This window comes from Terrapene carolina, unplaced genomic scaffold, assembly GCF_002925995.2.
Source record: "Terrapene carolina triunguis isolate 2854851 unplaced genomic scaffold, T_m_triunguis-2.0 Scaffold112, whole genome shotgun sequence".
Classification (NCBI taxonomy): Eukaryota; Metazoa; Chordata; order Testudines; family Emydidae; genus Terrapene; species Terrapene triunguis.
The window spans coordinates 22276233-22294533 of record NW_020664463.1 but is presented as its reverse complement, the minus strand read 5'-3'; the positions used below and the strand labels follow the sequence as shown (position 1 = coordinate 22294533).

Below are 18301 nucleotides of genomic sequence, written 5' to 3'. Positions count from 1 at the left end.
TCGATGACCTCTCGAGGTCCCTTCCAGTCCTAGAATCTATGAATCTAGGGAGGTGGTGGAATCTCCATCCTTAAAGGTTTAAGGCCCGCCTTGACAAAGCCCTGGCTGGGATAATTTAGTTGGGGTTGGTCCTGCTTTGAGCAGGGGGTTGGACTAGATGACCTCCTGAGTTCCCTTCCAACTCTGAGATTCTATGATTCTATGGACACCCTTAAGGACACAAAGAAGCACCATGAGGGACTAGAAACATTCAGCTCTATGCAGGTCACATGTTTATTTGACTCATTGCATTTGTCTGAAGTTTCAGTTTAACAAAAAGGCCTTGAATGAATTAAAGTTGCTGCCTAAAGCCACTTCTTTTGGAAACCCTGCTAGGACCATGCGGCCATACACCCACCAGCTGAGATCTGGACGTCTGTTACAATCCTCTCTGGCCTTGGGAACTTCACTGGTGCTGCTGCCAACTCAGCTATAGCCAGCATGATCTGGTCCCAGAGGATCAGAAGAGGCTCTGGGTTCTCTATATGGCGGATGGTGTCAGCAGGCACAGTCAGGATAATGTTCTCAGTAGCTAGTTCGGCCCAGGGAGCAAGGTAGTGCCGGATGCTGTCCAGCCACTGGCATTTACAGGTCTCTCCTGTAGCAACATGGAAAACACATTAAATGTACCCCAGTCTCTCAGGGTATGTCTACATCCAGCCGCTAGTTCGGCGGCTGGCAATCGAAGTTCTGGGTTCGACTTATCGTGTCTTGTCTGGACGCGATAAGTCGAACCAGGAAGTGCTCGCCGTCGACTGCGGTACTCCAGCTAGACGAGAGGAGTACCGCGGAGTCGACGGGGGAGCCTGCCTGCCGCGTGTGGACCGAGGTAAGTTCGAACTAAGGTACTTCGAACTTCAGCTACGTTATTCACGTAGCTGAAGTTGCGTACCTTAGTTCGATTTGGGAGTTTAGTGTAGACCAAGCCTCAGTTACACTCACTGAGTGTTGGCTGCAAATGTGTGACTTCTTCTCAGGAATAATAGTACTTGGCATTTATAGAGCACTTCACATTTTTTAAGTGCTGGATGGGCATTAATAAGTTAATCCTCACAGCTTTCCTAGGAACTATCACTGTCCCCCCGGTAGTGATAGTCAGATTAAGTGACTTGCCCATGGCCACACAGTAAGGCTGTGGCAGAGCCAAGAACAGTACTCAAATCTCCAACTTCGCAGCTCATTGCCTTAAGCACTAGATCCTTCCTCATTTCACTGCTGAGCCTCCTGTCTAGTAATTATCTCCTATCTTTACATGAGTCCCCCCTCTATACATCCAAACAGTCATGCTATTTAAGCATGTTATGGGCAAATCAAGTCCACAGCTTGTGAAAAGTGGGTTCCAAATCCACGTCATTCCTCCCCCCCAAAAAAACAAAGTAAAACCAAATCAATATGGGGTGATTGACAGGGGACACCTGAGTCGCTGTCCACATTTCTCTAAGTGACTTCTCTTCCAGCGAGTGAGATTGGCAGGCATCAAATAGCAACGCACTGGTTTTGTTTGGACTGATGGAGGAAAAAGAAATTTCGTAAACCAATAAAGAGAAGACTGATGGGAAATGCAGCATACACATCAAAGGGGCGGTTGTGGATTTCTATTGTAGTGACAGGACATGGTCACACAGGGGCAGCACAGGGAAAGGGGGAGGAATGAGGAAAGGGCTGGTGGAAATCTTTCAAGAGGGCAATAAAAAGTTGACAGTTTTCAGCAAAAAAGAAAGAAAATAACAATCCCAGTTTGTCATTTTTCTGGGAATTCTGATTTTAACCATTTGGACTCTGGCTATATTTAATGCCACACATTTTGGCTTGGGTGCACACGCGCGGCACTTTGAGAGGGGCTCAGGGGAAAGGCCCCAAGGGATGAACACCTACCCAGTCTGAAGTAGGGAACCTTGACTGCCCCTTCCACAGTGATGGGCACTTTGCCCAGCTGGCTTCCCCCTGGCACGAGGATGTAAATGAGGCCGCCCCAGAGGCAGGAGACTGACTGCTTCTGGCAGCTGACCTGGCACTTGCGTATCACCATGGGGGCCCGTTTCAGCTCCTTTGCAGCGGTGAGGTCATCAGAGTGACACCCGATCTGCACCTGGGGAACAGAAGGGCAGGAAGAGCAGGGTCAGGCACTCCAGGCTCCAGATTGCAGCCCCACTCCCTCTGCCTCAGGGCCTGTCTGAAGTAGAGCCCACACAGCTGCAGGGCACTGATTGCCATCCAGCCCTGTGGTGACCAAACGCAATTGCTGTCTGACTGCTGTATGTGAAGCAAGAGATCATAAAGCTCAGTGCAGCTCGTAAGAGGGAAGCTGTGCCCCTCACAAAGCCATCTACAGCCCTAGCACTAAGGCTCAGGTCCTCAAAGGTATTTAGGTGAATTGACTGATTTCACTGGGAGTTCGGCACCTTTGAGGACCTGGGCTGGAATGCCTCCCTCATTAGAAGTCTCAACACAGGGGCCATAGATTGGCAGGGCCACAGTGACTGAACTCTCCCGTACCATTAGAGGTGTCCCTTGAGAGCAAAGAGGAAGCAAACTGGAGAAAGTACAATGTGTGGGTGAGATGCTGACTCGGGCTTTTGCCTCAGGCATCCCTGGTTAGAGAAAAATTCAGTCTCCAGGGCTCATTGCACCAGCATCAGTGTCATGTAAGCAGGGCCGGCTCTGGCTTTTTTGCCGCCCCAGGCAAAAAAGCCTCCGGCCGCCCCCCACAACCCCCCCACGCGGGGGCGGGGGGCGGCCCGAGCCCCGGGGGGGGGGGGGGGAGCCCCGGCCGGGGGCCCGCCCCCCCCCCTCCCCCCCCGGCGGCCAGAGTGCCGGGGGCAGGGCGGCGAGCCCAGCTGTGGCCCCGCTCTCCCCGGCGGCCGGAGCACTGCGCCGCCCCCCTCCAGGTGCCGCCCCAAGCACCAGCTTCGTTGCCTGGTGCCTGGAGCCGGCCCTGCATGTAAGGTAACACACGGATGTCTGCAATTTACTGTGGCAGGACCTTGTTCAGTAATGTCAGCAGCTGCCTGATCCCCTTCCCACCTTCCCTTGCTTCCCTGCACAGCTACAATGAAGCAGATATAGTGTGGAGAGCACAGCACCTCGGGGAGCAGCGAGAGCTGTGAAATAATCCAACCAACAAAGCAAAATGGGGAGGCATAAAACAGTCAAGAGAGGGCAGAAGAAATTGAGAGGAATTTTTAAAAATGTAATGGCATGAAACAGCCACAAGATGGCAGGAGAGCATAAGGAATGAGAAAGGAGCAGGCCTAGGCATAATACAGACTGATTCTTGAGAATCGTTGCAACTCATCTCGCTGATATGGGTACCTCACAAATGTATCAGTGTATAAAGGCCAGCCGGGTTAATAGAAATCACCTGCAGACCAGCACTGGTCGCCATGCAAGGAAACGTTATCACTGCCGTGTTCCCATCAGGTAGGTAAAGTCCTGTACTCATCCATGCTGTCCCACCTGTAGGGAATCACAGAAGAGAGGTCTGAATACAGAGCACTTAGGCTCAGGTCTTCAAAGGCATGCGGGCACCTAATTCCCAGTGAAAATAATGGGAGTTAGCCACCTAAATACCTCGAGGACCTAGGCCTTACTCAGCACTCCTGGCCCCTGCCCATTTCCATGCTTAAAGTAATGCAGTTTTGAGTTGCCAGAGTGAGAAGAAAGAATCTGATTTTTTTCTTGCTCAGAACTCTCAGAATTGGCCTGTGTGTTACCAGACCTGTTGACAACGTGCTGCTTGGCTGAAAGAATGAGAAATTTTAGCATAAGGGGCTTTTTTCCCCTAGCCCTAACTAACACATGGGTACCCTGACATTTCACTATAGTTGGACTTGTTTCTAGACAGTCACCCTAGGGAGTTGCAAACATCAGCTGCCCAGCAGAGACTGTAAAGCTGTGATAAGCAGCTGAGTTCTGAGCTCTTTATACTGCCCAAGCAGAAACTCTCCCTTAACTTGGAGTTAAGGTTGATCAAGTATATTTCAGCACAATTACTAAGGGCCAGATTGCCTCCTCCATTGAAGGTCATTGGACTACTTGTGCGAGTAAGTATGCAACAGTGTGAATAAAGACTCCACATCCAGCCTGAAAAAAAAGTCTATGCAATCACCAACTAAGCCACCATTCACACCCACAGCAAGCACAACTCACACCCCTTACATCATACACTCAGACTGCAACTCCACAACACTGTCACTTCTAACATGGAATCACTCCCAGCGCACACATGCAGTGCCCCACAATCACACGCAAACGTACAAGCTTGACACCAACCCGTCTGATTGGTGGAAATAGCCAGTGTGTTATTGGCACATAGGGAAGTATGAGTTTTGGTGTTAAAGTGAAATCTTAGCAGGGGGGGGGGGGTGTGAGAGAGAGAGAGAGAGAGACACACACACACATGTTTTCCATGTGATTCTACATGGGGAAGGTGGAAAGACTGCTCCTCTCACCTGTATTTGTGCCATCGATTTCCAGGGTGATAGGAGAGCTGGACGGGAGCGTGCAGACCCCATCGGTGGGTTTCTGCACCAGGACAGCACAGTCCGTCATGGTCTGGGACAGCTGTGTGGCCAGGCACAGCAGGGCTGCCTCCTTGGAGTTGCTCTTGATTGGGTTCTTCTTGCTGACCTGCGGGATCCCACCTCTGCGCAGCACTTTGAGCAGGATGCGGTGGAGTGAGGAGTACGCAGGGCAGTCTTCAGCTGGGATCCTCAGGAAGGCAGAACAGTCCTGCCCTAATCTATGCAGCCAGTCTGCCAGGGGAGCTCTGAGTGCCTCCTCCTTGTCCACATGCCTCTGGAAGAGGGAGAGTGCCTGACGGAAGTGGTAGTGACGGGGAAGCTCCCCCGGTAGCAGTGCTGCGTATTTATCTGCCTTGAGGTTCATGCCCAGGATGCTGATCCCAAAGCGGTTGAGGATTTTGTTGCCAGGGTATCCGGCAACGGCAGCTTGGCCTTGATTTTGGGAAGCCCAGTACCAGGCCTGCCCCCCAATCAGCAGCCCTCCCCCCTCCGCCACAAAGGCCTGGATCTTCTCTGTCTCTTGGTTGCTGTGAGAAGGGCAGCAATAGACGCTCATGTCGCCCGTCAGCGCTGATACCCGGTACTTCTGGCCCTCCTGGGACAGCAGGGAACACAGCCCCTTCAGGGGGGCAGCAACCCCAACCAGCCCCTGCCTCCCAGCGTCCAACCAGTGTACAGCATTGAGCAGGAACTCTGCCAGCTTTGGGGCACACAGCTGGCCCTCATGAGACGCCACCACCACCCGGCCCCGGCCATAGCGCGCTGCAGCAAGGAAGCAGCGGTGGGACCTGTCCAGGCCGAGGGGGAAGGCCAGCACCCCATGCACCAGCAGTGGGGAGGGCACCCCGCCGGTCACTATATCCAGTTCCGACACACCATTGAGGAGAAGCTCTACATCCTGGCTGAGATTAGCCCCGTGCCTGCAAAATCAAGAGGCATCCCTGTTTAGGCCCAATCCCAACATCCTTTATACAATCACAGAATCATGAGGGATGCTAGGGGCACACAACAGGCCATCCCTAGCCCATCTCCTCCCCTGCCCACACTCTTTGGTGCTGCTCGTCACAATTTTATAGTGAGTCTGGTGCTAGGTGGAGTTTTTCTGAACTGCAGTCTCAGCCTTCGTTTTTAAAGAGTCCGTTTGTAGCCTCAGAGTTGAGCTTGAAAACGTGTCCCAGGTGCGATCTAGAGGCTCCGAACCCAGGAGACCAAAGAAAAGAACCCAACCTTTACTGTGTGTTTTGGGTTGTTTTAGCTCTCCTGATTTCTAAGCCAATCTCCACTGGCCTGACTCATGATTTTTGAACCCCTGGGGTTGGCAAAACTATGAGGCCTAGCATGCCTAAGCCACCTCAGAAATGCATCCTCTAGTCAAGCCTGAAAGATTTGCCAGTGCCTTTTCCTTAACTATCCCACTGCTACTGCTCAGAAGAGAGGACTGCCTCTGTCCACACATACACATCAGTGACTCAGGCTGAAACAAGTCTCTGATCTCTGTAAAGTGTAGCCACCTTTTTCCTAGCCATTAACCTCTGCTTCCCAGTGCTCCTATTTCTCTTCACTCATACTTATCATTTTACCCTCTGCTGCCCCTGCATGGCTCTTGCAGTTAAAACCGTGTCGAGTGCTGTGGTTTTATTTCCCCCTGACTTTGCTGTATAATTTTACCAAACTTAATTTTCCCTTTGTCACTTGTGATGAATCTGCTGCTATCTGGAACCTCTGAATTTTCCACCCAAACAAAAAAACCAACCACTTGATAGAGTGTGAGAGTAAATAACACCTGTGTATCCATAGGGCAGGAATTAAAAACCCTGGCCTCCTCATTTGATTTCTTCTCCCAGCTTCTTTGCCACACATGACACCAATCCCTTAAAGCTCAGTTTTATTTGCTACAGGTGAAATTTACAACTATGCTGGCGGCCAGAACACGGTGAATGCACCATTTAAGCCCCACTTAAACTCTCAAAATAGGGTGAATTCCACCCTAAGTAAAAATTCCCAAAGCACAATAATCTCCATACAACTTTCCTGAGAGGAAAGCCTCCCACACACCTTGTTGCCAATGCCCTGCAGGTGAGAACATGACAATCAATCAGCAACTTGTAATAAGTAACTTAATTACATTAATTTGTAGTTGTGTCCTGAGCACCTTTCCACATCCTACGGCAAAGATTCTCTTTACCTTTGTAATAAAACAAACCCAGCAGCTAGAGAGCAACAAAACCAGTCATCCAGTTGGAAGAGAGAAATGGAGTTTCATAACACAGTGCTAGGGAAGGGGAAGGGATTGGGGAGACAAAAATCTGTGGGGAAAATTTTCTTACAACAGCTGTGGCTTTAACTACAATGAAATGAAGTGGCCACGTCGTAAAAGCAAAGCAACATTTGTGGTCATTAAAGACCCCATTGCACTTTGTGGAAGTCAGAAGCCCAGATTCTGAACTGTGCCAGGCACAGCGTGGGAGTGGGGGCAGGACGAAGATGGCTGGGCACGGGCCAGCTGGGAGCTTGTCTGGTTTCTTGTGTAAACCCAAACCTTTACACCTATTGTTCTTGGCCTGAGGCACAGTCTGCCTGCCAGGCTCCACCCACAAGATACCTGCATTTCAGTCATAAAGGCTCCGTCCAACTCTTGCCGGAGCCAATAGGAGACTTCCCACTGACTTCAGCGGGAGATGATTGGGACTCCGAAAGCATGATGCATTATCCAAGTAACATAAGGAATACTCTGTGTCTGTTTTCTAAAGCACATTCGTTAATTGGAATTTTTAAAATATAGAATCATAGAAATGAAGGGCTGGAAGGGACCTCCAGGGGTCATCTAGAGGCAGGACCATCTAGACCAGTGATACTTAAACATCAGTGGTTCAGGAGCCAAATTAGTGATCAACATTACCCAAAACAGCCACAGTAGCATGAATTCATTATATCATTTACTTTAGGGCTATTCATATGTTAACAGTATGATGGGGAAATATTTGTATATAAATATTATTCTCACGGCAAAGAAGTTAATAACTTCATGCAAGTTTATAACTTAGTTGATTAATAACAGCATAAAAGCATCCTGATTGGTTAATAACTTAGACTAGTTAATAATTAAATCAGTGTTGTAATATCATGTGCTGCAAAGAACCTCAGGAGACACATTAAAGAGCCACTTGCGGCTTGCCAGCCCCAGTCTGAGTATCACTGACTAGACCATCCCTGACAGGTGTTTGTCCAACCTGTTCTTAAAAACTTCCAGTGATGGGGATTCCACAACCTCCCTTGGAAGTCTGTTCCAGTGCTTAACTATCCTTAGAATTGGAAAGTTTTTTCCTAACATTTAACTGAAATCCCCTCACTGCAGATTAAATCCATTAATTCTTGCAACTACGTTTTAAATAGTACAGTATTTCAATGAACCTGCTGGCTTGGTACTCAGTAGCTTCCCCTCACCTTGGCTGAGCAGCAGGGAAAGAGGCTAACCAGTGAAGGATGCTGGGTTACTCAGTTCAGTACTCAGCCAGTAGAGAGCTCCATAATCCCTAGGGGACGGAAGAAAGGAAGAAATGTCCTGAGGGCTGAGAGGGCCTGGCTCAGGTGGGATCCAGGGGACAAGCTGGCCCTGAGAGCTGGGCAGGGAAACAGCTAGTTGCCTGTTGTTGGCAAGGGAGCTGTGGCAGCAGCAGGGGCATCCCGAAGCTGAGGGATGCATTGTGTTCCTCCTCAAACAGCTTAGAGCATGATGAATGCCTCAGGCATGTTCCCATTTTATAGGGACAATCACGATATTTGGGACTTTTTCTTATATAGGCACCTATTACCCCCACCCCAGTCCCATTTTTCATACTTGCTATCTGGACACCCTACGGGTCACACTCCCTGTTCTGTCTGAGGTGCCTGCAACGTCACACAACCCTAGAGTACACAGCTGAGAAAAGAGAAAGGGCCAAGAATGGCTATTACTGCTCTCCTTATCCTGTGTGCAATAGACTCCCTGGAGCCTACCAGACAGTCAGTGCTCAGTGCCCACAGACATGACCCCCTCCCCCTCACGGCCCTGCTGATATTCTCTCTTGGGAGGGAAGCAGTCCTTTTGGATTCCATAGCTTAACCCAGTGCCAAATGACTAGCCAGGACACCTCGCTCTTTTTAATTTAGGGTTTGATTAACTAAAGGATCCCCCACCCTTCCCTGCTCGGATAATGATCTGCACCACTACCACCACCCTGGATATCTGAAAATGGGGTGTTTCCCCCCTTTCTCTGGCATTTATGTAAAACTCTCACTTTATTGGGGCAAAGCCAATAATGGGAAAGGTGATAAGTGTTACTCACGGGACGATCAAGGGGATCTTTGGGATCTTTCCCGAGACTTTGAAGATCCCTGGCCCCACTGTATTGCCGGTGAAGTACACGCCAGCCACGCTGGTCACTCGGTTCCCAGGGAATTCAAACAGCACCTTCTCCGCACCATGTTGACTAGCCCAGTACCAGGCCTGACCACCGATGAGCAGGCCCCCACCTCCCTTTACAAAGTGGACCAGCTCCTCTGCCTGAGCGTCGTCATAGGCATCTGTACAGTACACCCCTAGAGAGGCACTGAGCCCCACACCAGGCTGCACTTTAGTGCTGGACCTTAGGAGCAGCTGAGAGAGAGGATCCAGGCTCCTGTGGACTCCAACCTGCGCCTCTGGGGAGGGTCTGAGCCAGTCCACCGCGTTCCTAAGGAACTGGGAAAAGTTGGGATTCTTCAGGATTTCCTCGTGAGAAACGACCACCATCCGTCCCTTCCCATAGTGAGAAACAGCGATCAGTACCTGCTTCTCAGGGCTTACCAACACCGGGAATGCAGCGTCTCCTGTGAGCAACAGCTCACAAGGAACAAAATTTCCAGTAAAATCCCACTGCCCAACACCATCCACCAGCAGCTCATAGGTGGCAGCGGGCTTCATCTTCAGTTTCCTTTTATCTGACAGGAAGGAAAAAGATTATTAGGGTGCAGCTCGACTCTGAAAAGTGACTGTCAATGACCATGTTAATTGTCCCACAAGGAGCCCCCAGCAAATAGGCTTTGTTTACAAAAGAGGGTGCCAGCCCTGCACACACTGGGAGCTGGCTTACAGCAGAAAATTAGATCAACCCTGCTATGTTGCTCAGAGGTATGAAAAATCCACATCCCTGACTGGCATAGTGAAGCCAACCTAAGGCCCCGTGTAGACAGCACTAGGTTGGGAAGAATTCTTCTGTGAACCTAGCTACTGCCTCTCAGGGAGCTGGATTAGCTACAGCGACAGGAGAACCCCTCCCATTGGCATAGGTGATATCTATGTTGAAGTGCTACAGCAGAGCAGCTGTGCCGCTGTAGTGTTTCAAGTGTAGATAAGCCCAGGGTATGTGTACACAGCATTTTGGAGCCCACAGCAGCATGCCTCCCAGTCCAGGTTGACAGAGTGGCTTTTGGCGACAAACCAGCGATAGTGTACACACTGCAGGGTCACTTTTTTCGAAAAAAACCCGCCTAGTTTTGGCGACAAAAAACTTCCACCCCTGCGAGAGACTTTTGTCTTTTCCCCTCCCTTTATTGTCGACAAACAGCTAGTGTAGACACCACAGGTTTTTTTTCCATTTTTTATTGACCTCCAGAAAGTATCCCACAATTCCCCTGCTGCCGCTCTGGTCAGCGGTTTGAACTCCGCTGCCCTGCGGCCAACCCGCCCCTCCCCCTTGCAAGCCCCGGGACTTTTAAATCTCATTTCCTGTTTGCTGGCTTCCCAGAGGAGCTTTCCAGGTGGCTCCCCAGGTGAGCATGGCTGGCCATCGCATCAAACGGGCTCCCGCTTGGAGCACCGCTGAGCTGTTGGATCTGATCCGTATATGGGGAGAGGCAGGGCTGGTGCAAGGATATTTTGCACCCTAGGCAAAACTTCCAACTTGCACCCCCCCCTCCCCTCCCCCCGGAGCATCGCTTATTATAAACTTTCAAAAATGAATACTGCATAATGTGGCATTGTTCATTAGAATTAATACAAGGGGGTCAGAGGAGATGATAACAACGGTCCCTTCTGGCCCGGGTGAACCTATGAGCAAGGAGGAGGCTGAGAATGCCCCCAGCTTGCAGGGTCTCTAAACGTTCCCAGGCTCTGAGTACTTCGCCCTCCGGGGAGGACCCAGGGGCAAGGAGGGCAGAGCCGGGCTCTCCCAGGGAGCAGGTAAGGAACTCCCTGGGGATCAGGGTCGGCTCCCCCCATTGGCACAGTGCCACTGGGGGGGGGGGTCAGTGTTTGGAAGCGGCACCTGCGCCTGCTCTTTCCCCTCCATTGCGCTGCGGGGTTTAGTTTCACTTTCCCTCGCCCCAGGAGACGGCTGCGCCAGGCCCCAGGCGTGGCGCGTTGGAGGGCGAAGCTCACCTGAGCTCAGGACCGTGTCCTGCCTCCCCCAACAGTTCTGTCCCTTGGCCGCACTGGTCGCCGCACCCGGCCAGCTGTCTCCTCCTTGCTCCGGCGCAGGCTCCCACTGACCGTCCTGCGCGGCGCCCCTCATTGCGGGGGTGGGTTTGTTATGGAGGCCTCACTCCCCGTCCTGCCCCACTCAGCTGACTCCCGTGACATCAGACACCGCTTTTTGGCGCCCCCAAATCTTGGTGCCCTAGGCGGCCGCCTAGTTCGCCTAGTGGTTACACCGGCCCTGGGGAGAGGAGTCTGTTCAGTCACAGCTGCGAGTGACCCATAAGAATCAGGAAACATATGAGCAAATTTCTCAAGGCTTGTGGGAAAAGGCATATGATCGGGACACGCAGCAGTGCAGAGCGAAGATAAAGGAGCTGAGGCAGGCATACCATAAGGCGCAGGAGGTGAACCATCGCTCTGGTGGTGCACCAAAGACGTGCCGTTTCTATAAGGAGCTGAAAGCTATCCTTGGTGGTAACCCCACCTCCATCACCAATAGCTCCGTGGATACTTCGCATGCAGCTGAAAGAGGGGGTAATCCAGAGGCTGAAATTGTCGATGAAGAAGTCGAGCTAGAAGAGGATGTGGTGCTCCCAGCGGGGTCGCCCGGTGGGGCAGGCAGCCAGGAACTTTTCTCCACTCCAGAAGTGCTCAACGGGGAGCAGGAAGCAGATGAGAGTCCGGGTAAGTTGCTGTGGCTTGTGTAGGGAACTGAAAAGAGGGAGGCAGGTAGTGTTTTCTGTGAGCTGGACATTGCCATGTGTAGCTAATCTGCATGGCCAAGCAGGGTGTTGATGGACATCGAGACCTGCAGGGAATCCTCCAGAGAGAAGCTCTGGAAAGTTTCCAAGAGGTACTTGTTAATCCTCTGCTGCAGATTCCAAGGGATTGCAGCCTTGTTAGTTCCCCCACTGTAGGAAACTATACTATGCCATTTAGCAATCAGTGGAGCTGGGACCAAAGCGGCATATAGACCGGGCTGAAAGTCACAAGCATTCAGCAGCTGAGCCCTGGTTTCCCTGGTCACCCTAAGCAGCGAGATGTCAGCCAGCAGGTTGGCTGCCTGTGAAAAAGTATGGGATAATTTTAGAATGAGTTTCCTGCAAAGCTGCCCTGCAAGCCGTGACCTTTTTGTCCATATGCACAACCACCTTCCCCCCACTCCCAAAACTCACCATGATTGGGATGCTCACGAGCTGTATGCCTGCCTAGAGTCTCAGAGAGAAAGTGATTTCTACTAGCAAAATGCCCTTTTTACTAAAATGTTTCAATCGTTTGCTGGAATGTAACAATCCCTCTTCTGTTCAGCACAGACCTTGAAGAACACATCATGCACCCCCGCGGACCGGCTGCGGCAGATAAGAAAAAAACCCTCGGCGCAGCAAAGAAGACATGTTCCGCGAGGTTCTACAGCGCGATGAGAGACAGACCAGGGAACGGAAAGAGTGCTGGGAAGCCGAAAGGCAGGACAGAAAAGAGAATGCTGCTTTTGCTAGGCAAGCGACAGAACAGATGATAAAAGTTATGGAGGATCAGACAGAAATGCTCAAGTCCTTGATACAGCTGCAGACTGAGCAGATCCGAGTTTGAGCGTCACTGCAGCAAATGCACAATTCTTTGCCAACCCCCCCCCCCCCCCGCCCACACATTCCTTTTCACTCCACAGCACTCCTGAGTTTCCCCATCACTCCACCCCCTCTCACAGCTTGCACAGTGATAGTTGGAGCTACACATAGTTGTGAGGTTTTACCCTTTTTAACAATAAATAAAGGCTAAGGTATTTAATGGTACAGCGTTTTTATTCTGTGTTCTACAAAAGCGTATAGCAATCAATTCACTCTCGGGAACAGGCTTCTAAAGCATTGTGTTGCATGGATCTTGGGCCCCAAAATTGTACATGGATGCAACAGGGAAGCAACTCCAAAGCAGACGTGTTACTGCCCCTCATTGTCAAAGTGGTTCCTCAAAGCCTCTCTGATGTTCATAGCAGCCCTCTGGGCTCCTCTGACATCCCTAGCATCTGGCTGTTCAAACTGTGCAGCCAAGCGCTCTGCCTCAGTGCTCCACACCTGAGCAAACATTTCACCCTTAGAGTCACACAGATTATGCAAAGTGCAACACGCGGCTATCACCACGGGAATATTATCCTCAGTAAGGTCTAGCCTGCCATTGAGACACCTCCAGTGAGCTTTCAAACGGCCAAAGGCCCATTCGACTACCACGCGGCACCTGCTCAGCCTGTTGTTAAAACGCTCCTTGCTGCTGTCCAGGTGCCCTGTGTAAGGTTTCATGAGCCAGGGCTGTAAGGGGTAAGTCGTGTTTCCCGGGATTACTATGGGCATTTCCACATCCCCCACTGTGATCTTGTGGTCTGGAAAGAAAGTCCTCACCTGCAGCTTTCTGTACAGGCCACTGCTCCTGAAGATGTGTGCGTCATGCACCTTTCCAGACCAGCCTGCATCGATGTCCGTGAAACGCCCCCAGTGATCCACAAGCGCCTGCAATACTATGGTGAAGTATCCCTTCCTATTGATGTATTCAGAGGCAAGGTGGTCTGGCGCTAAAATTGGAATGTTTGTGCCATCAATCACCCCGCCACAGTTAGGGAAACCCATCTCTGCAAAACCATCCTCTATTTCATTCACATTTCCCAGAGTCACGGTCCTATGCAGCAGGATGCGATTTATTGCCCTGCACACTTGGAGTAATACAGCCCCAGCAGTGGACTTTCCTACTCCAAACTTATTTGCAACTGACCGGTAGCAATCTGGATTCGCCAGCTTCCACACAGCGACTGCAACATGCTTCTCTACCGGACGTGCAGCTCTCAATCTGTTGTCCTTGCGCCGCAGGTCGGGGGACTGCTCAGCACATAGCTCCATGAAGGTTGCTTTACACATCCTAAAGTTCTGTACCCACTGGTTATCATCCCACACCTGCATGGCAATGCGATCCCACCACTCAGTGCTTGTTTCCCTAGCCCAAAAATGACAGTCTAACATATGCAGCTGCTCTGTGAATGCATAAATCACTGATAAGTTGCTGCCGTCCATATCACACTCGGGTGCCTGCGATTCATCCTCTGCTAACTTTGCGAGTAACTCTGCGAGTAACTGTGCTGCCATGCGCGATGTCCTCATGACAGCTAACAGCACATAGGAGAGAAGTGCGGGATCCATCCTCTCTCACTGCAGATGCTGGCACGCACTACAAAAGAATGAGTTGGGAAAACGGCACGAAGAAGCCAGAGACCTTTGGACGGGTGGGACACAAAGCGGTGCATGACAGTACATTTTGCACATCCCAGGATGCGCCACACTCTGTTTCCGCATTCCCACAACACCTAGCAACGGATGGTGTCGCCAGGGACTGTGGGATACATACCCACAGTCCATTGCTCTCACTGTCAACAAAGGTGCCCTGAATGTGGACACGATCTGTCGACAGAGGGAGCAAATGTAGATACACTTTGGCGACTTTGCTTTCGTCGATTTTTCCTTGGCGACATTAGTTTCATCGAAAAAACTTGCCAGTGTAGACAAGCCCACACAGCTAATTCTAGAGTACTTGCAGGAGCCCTGCTAGCCTGAATCTCTCAGTCCAGGCTGGGACATTGGCTAACGCAGGCTCCAAAATGCTGTGTAGACACACCCTCAGGCTCTCCATCGTCTTTGCCTTCTCCCTTTCTGCTTCTCCAGCACTTGGAAGACATATCACCTTTCTCAGCGGGTGGGTGAGGGGATTTTGTCTGTTTGGGGGTTTTTTAAGCATTGTGTGTCATTTAAACAGAAAGACATGACAAGAATAGAATCAATTCTCACCAGAGCAAAATATTTAGACATGGAAAAAACTACTGACATAACTAATCCCATTACACATCATGAAAGAGGTAAAGCAAAAAATGACAAACCCAACCAGCAATAAGAATTTCCCATTCAGACTTTCCTTGTGGCGTGGAGATGTGCCAGAGACTGCACCAGAGACTGCACCAGAGACTGCTATTGCTCTTGATTTTACATGAAAGATGCTCAGATACTACAATGCCAGGTGGCAGTATAAACCCTGAAGATAGATAAAGAGATATAGAGAGAGAGCTCGATCTGCAGGTAAAGAATTAATCCCCAGGAGACATACTCTGTATTACCTACGTGCAATTTCTTCTCCTTTATCAGGCAGTAGAGAATTTCAACAAATTCTTCTCCTTTATCAGGCAGTAGAGAATTCAGGTAAAATGTTCAAATGCTCCTGAAGTCGATAGGAGCCAGGACCCTTATTTAAGTGCCTATATTTAGGCACCCAGCTTTGAAAAGATTGGCCGAAATCTTAATCGAAACGACCTCCATCGCTAAGCCAGTGCTCCTTCTTACCAGACTGTCCAAACAGCAAAGCTTAGGGGGTGGGGTGTTTGAGTCGGTGCCAATCAGCTTCTGCCACTCAGGAGCCCCCAGTGCTGACTCAGTGCAGGGCAAAGAAATGCCTGGGAGAGGAAGAAACCAGCAGGCTTTGGGGCAGGGCTGCCCCTCCCCACCCTGTGCTGTCCCAAGCAAACACTGAAGCCACACCTAGCTGACTTTCACAATCAGCCACTGAACGGTCATGTAATATTTGGCTGCCCTGAAAGCGAGTCACTCAGCTTTGGGTGGAGGAACAGGATCTTCCATCCGGATTCATTTATTACCTGCTCCAAGGGGCTCAGAAATCGTGCCCCACCCAACAGTCATGGATCTATTAACCCATTGCTTGTCTTTGGACGTGCAAGAAATGTCCTCCATCTTGCCCAAACATGCCGGAGATTTTGTTGCTGTTCAAAACTTTTCAAAGTGATTTTAGTAATTGTGAGCAGTACTGATTAACCCTAGGGAAACCGTGCCCAATCCAGAGAGTTTAACCCTGCTTGCTGGTTTCATTCTGAGCTCCACCTTTGCCACTCTGGGCTTCAATGGGCCCTAAACTGAAAGGTAAACTCCAGAGTTTGAAAACCACACAATATGAGAAAAGTTTGACACAAGCTGTGAACTGAAACCAGCAAGTTTTACACAACTCTAGTTAAGTGATTTGCCCAAGGTCACACAATGATCCAGTGTCGGAGCTAGGGACTGGAAGGCAACCAAGTAGTCGTTATTCTCTGGGCCTGATTCTCTACTCCATCACACCAGTTTTACACTAGTGTAACTTCACAGACAGATTTACACTGGTGTAAGTGAGAGGAGAATCAGGCTCCTGTCATTTACTCTAAAGACTAAATAGTCAGATTATGTATCCTTATTCAAACTGAGAAGTACCCTATGCGACTACTCATGGAGTAAGGTATTCCTCATCTTGGGGTAAGAGTACCAAAATCTGGCCCTAAATCCTTAGTCTGTACTTCCTCCTGTTTTAAGGTATACAAACTGACATGAAGGCCCTGCTCCTGCCAAGGGATCTGCACAGACACTTACCGAAAACACTGCATGTCAGTGCAGTGTGGACGAGTTGGGAACTGTTTTAATAGCTCCATTATCCCACCAATCATAACTTAGATTTCTTGACTTTCATATATGTAAAAATACAATTTTAATATCGCATTTGCCTTCCCTTCACCCCTTCATTTAAAATCTCCACGGGCTCTCAATTAATCTGGCACCTTTTTACCAGCAGTATTACAATTATTAATTATTGTATAGCTCCCAAAGGTGTGCTAAGTGTCTCACAGAAGACAAAGAAAGGCTCTGTCCTGACCTCAAAGAGTTTCCAGGTTACAGCTGAGGTCTGTACAGCACCTAGCACAAAGGGGTTGTGGTCCTTGACTAGAGCTCCTAGGTGCTCCAGTAATAGAAATAAGAATTAATAATCATGTGACAGGAGTTGGGGAGTGCATGGAGTGAGGAAGGGCCAGGGTGACAGCAGTATCATCACCCTCCTGGGGCAACCATCACTAAGAATAGGGGATTTTTTTAATGACTCACAAGCTCATCCAGGTCAGTTCTGCTCTTGGGTAAGAAGAAAGTCCCTGATAGGTGAAAAACATTGGTCTGTCAGCCTGACCATAGGAGTCACCCCAGGGACTGAGAAAACCACAATCACAGAAATGTGAAAGATCTGGTTCACTGTTAAATCACACCAAGTGCATCCCACTTACCCCTCTCAGCCCGTGTAGGATTGTGTCCTAGAGTATTAGCCAGTGCTTTGTGCAGGCCAGTTTTAACACCCCTCTCCCCTTTAGGAGACTAATCCACTAATACATCTTTCCACAGCCCTTTTCTCCCCTGGCCCTTCACATGTATGTAGAAAAACAATCTCAGTTCCTTCTCACCTACTCGGGTCCCAGCAGGGGGAGTCACTCACTCACATACAGAAGTCTCTGCTTCCTGCTGCAATCCAATAGTCAGATTAATGTTTTGGACTTCAGATCCGTCACAATCAGAGTCCTCTTTACGAGGAAATGAGGGGAACGGAAGAGGAGACAGTGATGGAGCCAGAGGGGAGGAGTCAGGGGAGGGAATTCCCAGCCTCTCCAGCTGGTGTCAAAATTCCATGAGAGGAGGCTGTCAGTTCAGGAAATCCCACCCCACAAGCATGTCACTTAACAGAGGAGGTTTTTCTCAGACTGTTTTGCTTACTTCTCACTCCTCTAGTAAGACACTGCTTGTCTCTATTCACTGTGCTGTTTCAGGATTGCTAATGTCTCCTGATGCAGTCAGGGTCATGTTAAAACCAAGCAGTAAAAGTGCATACTCAAAAAAGGCAGCAGAAAGAGGTTTTAAGAGCTTGTTTTGGTGCATACAAGTTGGTTTCTCTTTTCTTGCTGGTTAAAAGTGACAGCCCTGATGGCTGTAAACTGCTGATTCATTGTACATAGGAGTCCAAGAGCAGTTCTGTATTGTGCAAATTCACAGATTTTAAGGTCTGACTTCCTGCAGAATACAGGCCACTGAACTACCCAGTAGCTCCTGTATATAGCCCAATAACTTGTAGGACAGAACTTATCTGTTTGGACACTCACAGTGGCATGGTGCAGAGTTAGAATTTCAATTTAGAGATGCAATCAGGGAGGCAGGGATGAATGAGCCTTATGCTTTTGATCCAGTGCAGGCAGAAGAACTGGAAGCAGACGAGCTCTCTGTGCAGAGACAGACAGAGAACACATAGTGCAAAGCAGAAACACTAAATACATCTGAAGGCTTGGGAGGAAAACTTCAGCAGGCAGCCGTGTGTGTGGTGGGGAGAAAGCAGCAGAGGGATGCTGTGTATTTGCGTGGAGGGAGGATGGTGGAATAGCAGGAACCCAGGAGTTCGAGCTCCTGGCCTCCTCTGCTATAAATAC

General features: G+C 49.8%; 1 protein-coding gene across 1 annotated transcript in view; it reads right to left on the bottom strand.

Moving 5' to 3' along the window:
- The window catches only part of LOC112119394 (TRPM8 channel-associated factor 2-like), a 44481-nt gene extending 27172 nt beyond the window's left edge, over positions 1 to 17309 (bottom strand). The window contains 6 exon segments of the mRNA XM_029911670.1: positions 398 to 637; positions 1915 to 2128; positions 3401 to 3495; positions 4491 to 5482; positions 8888 to 9521; positions 17291 to 17309. Coding sequence (XP_029767530.1) covers positions 398 to 637; positions 1915 to 2128; positions 3401 to 3495; positions 4491 to 5482; positions 8888 to 9504 — 2158 coding nt within the window. The 5' untranslated portion in view covers positions 9505 to 9521; positions 17291 to 17309.
- Positions 17310 to 18301: the final 992 nt, after the last annotated feature.